Here is an 11,286-nt window from a genome sequence, read left to right on the forward strand (position 1 = left end):
GTGAAGAACGCTCGAATCTGCTGAACAATATCGCTACTGAGCTGCGTACATGGGCGTCTCCTGTACCCAATCAAGAACACAGACATCCTTTTTGTTCCGGGTGGACAAGCTGGCTGCTTAGCCACAGCTCTTACATTCCTCTGCTCCTATATCCTTTTTGTCTTTCCTCTTACCAGCAAGCTTCAAGCTTGATTGGATACAAACCTTATAAACTTCCACTTGCAGCGCAGGGAAGGAATGCCACATCTTATACCAGTATAAAAATCACGTAAAGTTCTACTCCCTCCGTTCGGAATTACTCGTCCAATTAAATGAATGTATCTAGATGTATTTTAGTTGTAGATACATCCATTTTTGTGACAAGTAATTCCGAACGGAGGGAGTATGATAAGTTACATTCTAAAACACGTATGCATAATCAAAATGATATACTCCCTCCGTTCCTAAATATAAGTCTTTATAGAGATTTCATTATGGGCTACATACAGAACAAAATGAGTGAATCTACACTCTAAAATGTATCTGTATACATCCGTATGTTGTCCATAGTGAAATCTCTACAAAGACTTATATTTAGGAACAGAGGGAGTACACATGAAGGCTGACAGCTTGTTCATAGTAACATAAAAGGTTCACAGACTACTCGACAGTGAAGAAAACGTGAAGGTTCGAGGCTCATTCGTTCAACTGATACAGAGAGAATTCAAACTAGTAGATAAAAATCACAACACATCCTAGCGGTTATTCACAGCTCGGAAGCGAGATATGATGGCATCGTCCTTCACCTGCTCAAAGGTTTCACGCTCAAGACATGTAACCAGGCAATCATTCGCGCATTGCTCCGATAGCTTGTTCACCGCCTTATTGTTCACGTAATTCACTGAAGATAGGTCCCTCTCATCACTGCCGGTTGCTACAGGAAGGATCAGCACCAACCTGAGAAGCCTGTACACAATATTGTAAACACGGTCCTTCCTTGTTTCGACAAGCTTGATAGAAAGCTCCGCAAGAGTCTTCACTTCTCTAAACCTTTCGTCTAGACGCAGATCATCAACGAAGTTTGAAAGTTGGAAGGGAAGATGCAACAACTCAGACTGTGAAAAATCCTCGGGATAAAAGTGGGCAAGCTTAACCTGCTTTTCCTCCTCATAAGCAGCAAACGAGTCGGCGGGATTGAATGCTGCCATGCAAATCAGTAACTCCATGTTGACCTCATCAAACATGCTATCAAGTTCTCGAACTTGACTATCAATGACATCCAAAAACATGTCAACGTGGTAGTAATGAAGATTCGTGGCCTTTTCGTAGAACTTTGGAGATCTCCCGATCGGGTCATACGAACCATCCATGTCCATAAGTTCGATGTCATGTTTCACACAAAAAGAGGTGACCTTCTGAAGAAAACTTTCCCACTCACCATCTTCCCGCAGTAACTGCAACCGTTTCTTTGTCATGCTAACAAGATTGATAGCATTAACAATATCTTGATCCCTCTTTTGCAAAGCACTGCATAAGTCATCTGTATACTCAAATATAGTTTGCAGCAAGTGCGCTATAAAGACAAACTCAAATGTCTCGAATGCATAAGACACCTGTTGAGCCTGTAGTGATTTTATGCCATTATGCTTATCCCCAGTCGTACAGAGAATTTCCCAAATTGCAGGATATAAAGAGATAACATGCATCACATTTTCATAGCGGGATCCCCGAGGAGTGTCACAGGGCGTTCCCAGGCTCTCTCGATCAAGACCATATTCAGCTTCAGTTTCTTCCAGTTCAAATGTTTCGATGATATACTCAGCTTGAGCTACTCCAAGCATTCGTATCTTTTCACAGCACATCACAAGAAAATCCATCAAATATTGAAGGTGATAAAAGAACCAACCGCCATGAACATTCTGCTTAGCAACAGCAACCATATTTACCTGAAGTTGATGGACAAAGCAATTGACATAATAAGCAGAAGGGAACTCGTCCACAATTATTTTCTTCAAAGCATTATGATAACCCTTCATGGCACAAGCACCATCATATCCCAGCCCACGGACCCTAGAAAAGCTCAAAGAGTGTGCCGTAAGAAGATTCTGAATTGTTGTTTTAATTGTCAAAGGGGTAGTGTCTTCAACTCCGACGATGCCGAGGAACCTTTCCACGGCCATTCCTTTTGTACCAACATAACGCAGGCAAAGGGCCAATTGTTCCTGTTGTTCCATATCGCGAGATTCATAAACAAGCACCGCGAAATAACCATCACCAAGGTCTTCAATGATGAGCCTAGTAGTTTCTTCGGCACAATTGTTGATGAGTTGCTCCTGTGCCTTTTGGTCCAACAGCTCGCTGCTTCTTGGAGCATCCTTCAGACCCACCCTTTTAACTTCTTCAACACTCTCTGCCAGCCAATCCACAAGCTCAAGAAAATTCCCTGCATTACCTTCATTTTCAAGATGTCCATGGACTGGCAAGCCTTGCTGCAAGATGAACCTCAGGCACTGGACTGAAGTTTTCAAACGGGACAGATATAGAGCCTCAGCCTCGGCCTGCAACTGCTTAGCATTTGAAGCAATGGACTCGTCGTCACCAGATTCATCATCCTCCGGTACCACCTGCAGCCCATCTGATGGGGAAGGGCTGCCTTGGTTCCGAGACCGGCTTTCAACTCCAATCGGTGCGGGTTTTGTCGTCGAGGTGGAGGCAATCTTGCTTTTCTTGGAAGCTCTATCCCACAACGTTTTCAAATCCATGCTCTTCTTCATTTCTCAGAGTCCCGCTGAACCTCTAAATCTTTGATACCTACACGAAATAAAGAGGCAAGAAAAGAGAGCAATCAACTCACCAGCTGGCCGTTCGAACATTCACAAGTTCTACTGGGAACTGGAAGCTAGATTGGGGAACTCACGGCACGGCCGAGGCGGGATTCGGGATTTGGCGAGTGGCGTCCGGTGGGCGGTGGCCGCACCCGCAATGCTTCCCGCTGGCTGGCTGGCTGTGTGGAAGGTCGCGCCGCGCCACCGATTCCGTCGTCCGGGGCGTCGGGGGGAATGTTTAATAATAACAAGAAATAAACGAGACAAAGAGATACGGATTTTTACGTGGAAACCCTTGCGAGAGAAAACCACGGAACGTACGACGACGTATCACTATAATTGGGAGGAGTATTACATTACACGAGAGGACAGACCCTCTACGTGCTAATCTGGTGGAGATCTCTCTCATCTATTCTATGACTAGCTGGTACTATATAAAGGAGCAAACAACTCTCTTTTTTGGTGGACACGAAACAGAATTGTAGTCATGCTACGTCTAGCACGGTTGGCATGCCGTAGTCCGGTAGGACTCCATCCGTAGTACAATACTTGTATGGGATTCGGAACACAATAAAATAACACTCCATGAGACGAAATCCCTTACAACAATCATAGATAGCATCAACTCCTCAATTAAAGTCATCACAAGTAAACCTTGTGCCTGGAAACGTCCATAGGACTGATAAACTTCTCATGAAGTCATATTGAGCAAATCAGTTAGTAGGTCGTCCAGAAAACAGCACAACTATCAACAAAGCAGACTAACAAAACTTGGTCTCCCAATTAAAGTCCGAGTATGTGCCACTGACCTCAAAAACTGAAACTGCTCAATCATCAAATGACATAAGTCATCATATCTCCTGTGGTGCCTGAACGAGCGCATAGCTCATAGTGCAACATCTTGGTGCACATCGCATTATGAAGAACTCATCTCACGGAATCTGAACGTGCTTCAAAACAGAAAGCACAAACCTCGGCAAACAATACTCATGCAAGAGCATATGGTACGGATGGCATCGCGTGCACCCAAAAAACTGCCGACTTGTGAAAATCCATGACATGGTCATAAACTGTCCTTGTAGAACAACTGTCGGATGAAGGAACCATCTTAACATGCAATGGAGTTTCAACTCTGCAATAGACCCCTCTTGAAAGAGCAAAGACAAATAAATTGCACTTGAAACTTAACAGCGCTAAATGTTGTAGTATCTAGCAGAAACAAAACAATCTCCTTCTTGCACCTCAACTGATTCTCATCATGAACATGAATATCAAAACAAAACCTTCACATGCATAACAGCAAAATACTATGGAGAGAATAGAGTATATGCTGGCTACCAGCAGGCTTAATAATTACCTCCTCCATACCTTTTTTTTTCTTGATAACTGAATCGTGTTCTTCAAATAACTGCAGCAATATTGCATCCAATATCCCGACGGGCCATAATCCCCAAAACTCCACCTTGAAAAAAAATACTGAGTGCATCCTGATAATCGGCTTGTGCCAACAATGCTCATATCTTGACTTGCCATAAGGTAAACTTTGTGTCATGATCCAACAACCAAAAAGGTAATAAATCGATGAACACAAGTAGTACAAGCCGAAGAAAAGTTCCTGACAGAATTTAATTTGCGGAGCAAAGAACAGAGTAAATAGCACCTGATAGTATTAGACAGTGGACATAGCAGATGAACCAAGAACAAAACTAGCAGTACTAGCCTCACGTAGAGTAGTACTAGTAACAGATTAGATCAAATCAGGTTTGCACCTCGAGACTTGAGCCTGGTGATCCCACGTGGAGTAGCAACAGCAACCTTTGTGAGCAAAAGCAACTTTGGTTCATGCACTAGTAATTAAAACCGCAGCAGCCTGGTGACCCCACTTATGCTTGACGTGATGTGAAGTAACAGCAGCAGCCTCGGGACTTGAACGAAACAGCAGCAGCTACTCGGTGATGTTGTATGTGGAGCAGCGGAACTCGGTGGAACGACCAGCTGATGTGAACGCTGCGTACTCGGGGCTTCAAGCGTATATACGCAGCAGCGACAACTTGCGGATTAATATGACGCGGCGTACGGCGGCGGAAGCTTGTGTCCGTCTTGATGAACTGCTCGCATAGGAAATTGATCAGCGGCAGAATACCTGTCGGTCTTGGCTGCAGGGTAAATCGATCCGCCACGGATCGCCGTGTGCGGCGGCGCACAACAAACCCTAATCCCTTGGTCTCAAATCTTGTATGCAATCTCAGATCAACTCGGCTCTGTATACCACTTGTTAGATAATAACGAGAAATAAACGAGACAAAGAGACACGGATTTTTACGTGGAAACCCTTGCGGGAGAAAACCACGGAACGCACGATGGCGTATCACTATAATTGGGAGGAATATTACATTACACGAGAGGACAGACCCTCTACGTGCTAATCTGGTGGAGATCTCTCTCATCTATTCTACACTAATGTAACCATTCATACAGATCATCTATTCTACACTAAGAGTAAATATAGATGTGATAATATACGAAAAAATGGAGAATATTTAAGATAAGATGAAGAGTGATGCTACATAACCAAGTAGCTATAAATGTATGTGCAGCAATACAGGTAAAAGGCACAGCCAAGAGCAATGCACAGCTAAACTTTTTCAGTACCAACCTTATGGTAAGAGTAAATATAGATCTGATGTGTAGAAAATAGAGGGCAAAGGAAAATAAGTTGCAGAGTGATGGTACATGAACAACTACCTGTCAATATAAGTACGCTGATAAAGGACAATATGTACTTACAAGAACAATGCAGAGCTAAGAAAATTCATTGACATTGGATATATTCTACACTAATGTAACCATTCATACAGATCAGATAATTTGGAGCGAACAATTGATAAGCAAGCTATCATGCATACTGCTGTCACATAATGAACCAGGTATATATGCAAGTACAGTGATACAGGATAACAGGTACTAATAAGAGCAAAGCAGCGGGCAGCATATTTGCGATATCCTGTCGTTCTTTTCAAACCGGAATTTTTCTTCGAGCTGATTTCCTGCCAAAAAGATCTGTAATGCACATGCGGAAAAGTAGAAGTTCAAATTGTCATGTGATTTCATAGACAGTACCTCATCCTGGGAACGAGACCAGTGCATAACAAGGTTTTTCCATTCAATGTCTTCTAAATTTAGCACAGGAGACTTCACCGGAAATTCGTTTATAGACTTGCCATCAAAGTGTGATTTCCTCAGGTAACACCGATACTGCTGTAATGCTTCCTTGAAAAGCACAAGCAAGCTTTGCTCGTCATGACTATCCAGATTGATCCTCACCTAGTTACAACAATGTAATGTAAATCATTGATGTGTTCGATCAGCAGAAAACAGGAAAATAATAACCATGAATAATAGCACTTACACGTAAATTGGACAGGAAGATGTGAAAATGGTGTTTGTCTTCAGTATAATCTTCCCATGATGGGAATATATGCACGTAGTCCCTAATAACATTGAAAGCATTGTCTTTTAAACTGGAAAGAAATGGAATGGGGTTCCAATCTGCAGGAATTGGCCGTCTCTGCAGTTGGGATAGGTCTTCGGCCGGTGGACTTGCTGTACTTTTTGCTGGAGTGGGATTTTTCTGTGGTACGATTGGTGCTATGGCAAATGAAATCGGTATACCTTTTGCTGGAGTGCAGGTCCTGTGTGGTGGGGCTAGTGGTGTGGCCAGTGAAGTATGGGTACAGTCTGCTGGAGTCGGTCCTATGTTTTGTGTCACTGGTTGTACAACCAATATAAGTGGGGCGCTGTCTGATTTCTCCGGCACCACCACGTTTTTCAAGGACTTTGCTGGTGCTCCTTCAGGTTCGGCAATCACCCTCTTCCTTTTTGATGTCTGATGCACAAGAACAACATTTGAGTGGAAAAATATGGTATGACGACAGATGGAATATGTATTGATAATGGATGGGCATAGCATCTCGAGTTATATGATGAGTAAATTAAGCAGATGGTGGTGCAACAAAGTAGAAGAAATGCAAGACAACATATGCAAGATACGCGCAATCAATAAAACCTTGCCAAATTAGAACAGGCACCTTGATGGGTGAACAGGACAGGCCATCTGCCTTTGACTCCTCGAGGTTAGAATAGTCATTAGAATGATATTCTGAACAAGAATCAACAGGTGGGGAGCGTACGAGTTTCATTGCTTCCAAAATGGCACTCAATGCCTTGGTGCCAATTTTGTAAGTCATTGCAGTGTTCCACAATATTCTTCTGATGCGCGGATTCTGATATTCACTGTAATTGCGTATAATATCTGAGAACCATGAAAACATAAATAGTTGTGAGATTATCTTTGTAATGCAGATGATATTTTAATATAGGAGCGCCCCTGTAAACACTTATGTGCTATCACTGGATTCTGATGAGAGAGCTCATGTGTGCTGTAATATCGTGCGTGCATTTATATAATGTGGCACAAGTACACAAAAAAATAGGCTCCAGAAGCAAGGATAGCTGGCAGATGATAGGTTCATAATATACTGTATAGATAATTTATTGCCAAACCATGATAACAAGAGCACACATCAACTAGGCAGATCATAGTGTACATAACAGGGGTACACCATAACCACGATATATAAATCGGGAAAGTGGAACTGGCTTGAAAATACGGTGTTGTATTGCCGCTAGTAATTGAAAGCCTATCGATCACGTACAGGCCAGCACTATCGAACATGGTAAAGAAGAGCAAGCAGATTTTGGATAATAAAATATTGGTTGTGCAGTGCCCACACATGATGAACCAGAGCGCACTAAGAATGTAACTCCCAGCTGTCTCTCGACCATTTCAGGCGGTTGGATGAAGATCCTACGTCTCCTAACCCTTCTTCTTCCTCGTCTGTGATTCTTCCCATACAGAACACCGCACGGGCCGCCGGCCGGACCACCGGCCCCCACCGCCTGTGTTCCTCCGCCACCCCCACCCCCACCCGCGTCGAGTTTTCTTCGTTCGGCAAGGCCCTACAACCACCCGAGCCCCTTGGATCGCACCGGTGAACTCCGGCGAGCTCTGAAAAATCGACTGACCCAATTTTGAAATTTAGTCTACTGTGATTTAACTAGTGTGGAATATAAAAGGGGAAAACCATAAGCATTGGGAGTATAGTGTTGAGCGTGCCATGGCGGATCTAAAGGTGCAAACCGGACAAAGGCAACTTCGCAACCAAGACAAGAAATCAGAGTAAAGCAGTGGCGATCTATTTTCTTGCTGCGATAAATAAGTTGAGCAGATACGAAAGAGTATCGCCTCTGGTGCGGCACCGTGTACGCATCTGGTGAGAATTTGACGGTGCTGCGGTAGCGATGGCTGTCGGCGGCGTGGAAGCAGATCTAGGAGGGTAGACGGTGGCGGCGGGGCGCGGTGGACGAGACGGTCGTAGGAGCGGCGCCGGCAAGGTGGACGACGGCGGGGATGAAGCGAGAGGATGGGATGCAAGGATCCCGGTCCGAAGGCGTGGATGAGAAAGGTCGATCTCTTGTAATGGACGGTGGTATTGGGGTATCAGCTCCGGCATGGTGGAGGAGGACGGCGGTGGATGGGGTGGCGGACAGCGGCGGACGGAGGAGGGTAGGGTGGAGAGGGTGTTTTGGCGCCCACGGAGTACGAATGGGGAAAAGGGAGGTAGAGAGGAAGGGGGGAACCATGTAGTCAGGGCACGCTTGTCTCAAATGCGAGGAAATTTACAAACTTAGCCCCCGTTTCAAATTTCTACTACATCACAGCAACATTAGTCGGTTGGGGATAGGACGGTAATCTCGCATACACCGAATATTTGCCGATGAGAGTTTGTTTTTGGCGCCCATCGTGTATGAATATGAATCGGGGAGGGAGTCGATTTCGGCCGAGGGCACACTGTGTTTTGGCGCCCACCGTGTATGAATCCGGGTGAGAGGCGGTTACGTCACGTTTGGGTGAAATTACAAACCTACCCCTATCGAAACCTATAGAAATCCAGCAGATAGGCTTTGCGCGGCAGGGATAGGCAGTAGTGATTTCCATCTCGCAGATTTTGGTTTCGGGCGGTTACTGCGACTTTCCCCGCTTCGTTCAAATTTTGCACAGTGCACGTTTACCATGCCTACTCAATTCGAATCCCGTTTGTATTCTACTATTTTTTTAGGCGGGATCCATTTTCAATTGGAATTACATTCTATATACATCATTTTTTTACATATATACTTTCAAAAGCACAACACCATTTATACATAAATATGGTTTACAAATGGCATGATCTCAGATTCATAAGGTTGTATCCATCAATTTGGATTTTCAAATATTTGAAACCACTTTATGTTGAAATCCAATGTATGCATTCCTCGCTAACTGTCTCCAATTAATGTGTGTTTCATGCGGGTTTTTTTAACTTATCAAACATGTATAATGTGTTTCACACACGCAACATATCGTGTAATCCCGTTTAGACACTAATTGCATATAAACCATGCATTGTTTGTAATTGAAGAATCTATGGATCACCAATATTGATAAACTATATAACATTACACGTGTGCCCAAATTCAAATGAATATGCATGTTTGATACACCAATTTGCGTTATGATATTATCGATGTCGTGATCTCCAGTTTAAATATTTGAATCCCCTTTAATCCAGATATTCGTCTCATATAGCTATCACTCATGCTTATATATGACTATCTCTCTGGACCTACGCGTTCATCGTCTCTCAGGCATCTCTTGTGCTACCTGTATGTCGACAATGATCTTTTATCTTTGTAACACACTGACAGTACTCTCTCCATCGACCTTCATCACTCTATCTCTCTCTCTATCTCGCTCCCTGCTATGTGTCTCTAGCTATGATTCTCCATGTGGAATCTCTTTCTCTCACACAAACACAAAACTTTGTCTCCCGGGGTCTCATTTCTCTCAACTATTCCCATGTGTGCCACTCGCACACCCCTCATACAGAGATGTCTTTCGCTCCTTAGCTATGAGAACCTACGACTCTTCCTCTTCAATATCTCTTTCTCACACACAAACACAAAATCTGTCTCCCAGGGTCTCATATTTCTCCATTGTTCTCTTGTATGTCGCTCAAACACACCCTCTCTCCCTAGAGATATCTTGCGTTCCCTCATATGTCTCTCTAGCTATCACTCTCGTTGTGAAATATCTTTCTCTCTCGCAGACACAAAACTCCATCTCTCTAGATCTCATTTCTCTCTAATATTTGTTTGTATGTGACTCACATGCACCCTCTCTCTATCTTTCTCACACCCACACACATAACCCAGCCTTCTGATCCACTCGACTCCTATCTCTAGCGCACACTAGCTAGCATCTTTATCTTTCTATTTATCTGTTTCTCCATCAACCTTCTTTCTCGCCCTCACTCTTGATTCCTATCACGCACACTACATATGTTTCTCTCTACATGCATGCAGTCAAGTGCCCTCTCACACACATATATAACTTCACCCTTTGAACCACCCGACGGTCATATCCGACACCCAAACTAACAGATGTCTCTCTAGCTAGCATCTCCATCTCTGTATCTATCTGTAGTTTCTCTGTCAACATTTCTTTCTCGCACGGAGTCTTGCTTCCTATCACCTACACTATATATGTCTATCCATACATATGCATTTATAGGTTGATCTCTTTTGCACAATCGTTGCGCCTCACCCCCTCTGCTCGCCATAGATGCATGCTCCAGCCCACGCCACTATCTTTTAAAGACAAAAACACATGCTCAATTGTCGGGCCTTCTTCCCTGCATTCTCACATGCATGCATATTGTCATACCGATCCGTCTCTCCCATGTCGTTGATCTTAGGACTTATGTCTTCTTTCTTTTATCTCGATCATCCACGCGCGCACACACACACACACATCCCTATACATGTATACCTCTCACACATGCACGTTCAAGGTCTCTATGTCTCCATACATAGTTAATTACCCTCAATCCTAATGCCACATCGAATCGTTCTCCTCTTTTGTGCACATAACTTCCGCCTGGATGGGCAAAACACACACTCACACTTAACAATCTCCTTCTGGCTACCCCCCTGCCCCGCGCGCCTCTCACTCTTCCCCTATATCCCCGAAACCAATAAGACCATCCCTTTGTTTAATTCCCGCCTACATGCACCATCGATATATAGTAGTCTTCCGTGGTGTCTCTCGAACAAACACGTTCTCTCGATGTCGACTCCTCTCACGCGCACACACCTTCTCTTCCCTCCTACGGGCATTTTCTCTCTCGCTCCCCATCGTTGGTGGCCTCTATCATACACATCACCTCTCTATGATGAAGCCATGCACACTTAAATTACATCCGCCATAGAGGACCCCGGGACACACACACACACACGCGCACACACGCACCCCCCACACACACTAAGACTCCATCTCTCTCTCTCTCTCACACACACACACAAACACACACACACACACACG

At 44.1% G+C, this 11,286-nt stretch overlaps 1 protein-coding gene across 1 annotated transcript; it reads right to left on the reverse strand.

Annotated features, from left to right (window-relative positions):
* Window positions 1-615: 615 nt before the first annotated feature.
* Window positions 616-2,946, reverse strand: LOC119304939 (zinc finger MYM-type protein 1-like). Its single transcript, XM_037581621.1, has 2 exons — window positions 2,897-2,946; window positions 616-2,790 (listed from the first exon to the last, which is right to left on the reverse strand). Exon 2 carries the CDS (start codon window positions 2,751-2,753, stop codon window positions 735-737), a length of 2,019 nt encoding a protein of 672 aa, XP_037437518.1. The 5' UTR covers window positions 2,754-2,790; window positions 2,897-2,946; the 3' UTR covers window positions 616-734.
* Window positions 2,947-11,286: the final 8,340 nt, after the last annotated feature.

Source organism: Triticum dicoccoides, chromosome 1B (genome assembly GCF_002162155.2).
Source record: "Triticum dicoccoides isolate Atlit2015 ecotype Zavitan chromosome 1B, WEW_v2.0, whole genome shotgun sequence".
Lineage (NCBI taxonomy): Eukaryota > Viridiplantae > Streptophyta > Magnoliopsida > Poales > Poaceae > Triticum > Triticum dicoccoides.

Excerpts from the sequence above, each read along its gene's own strand:
- LOC119304939 (XM_037581621.1), bottom strand. The coding sequence starts at position 2,753 with ATGAAGAAGAGCATGGATTTGAAAACGTTGTGGGATAGAGCTTCCAAG.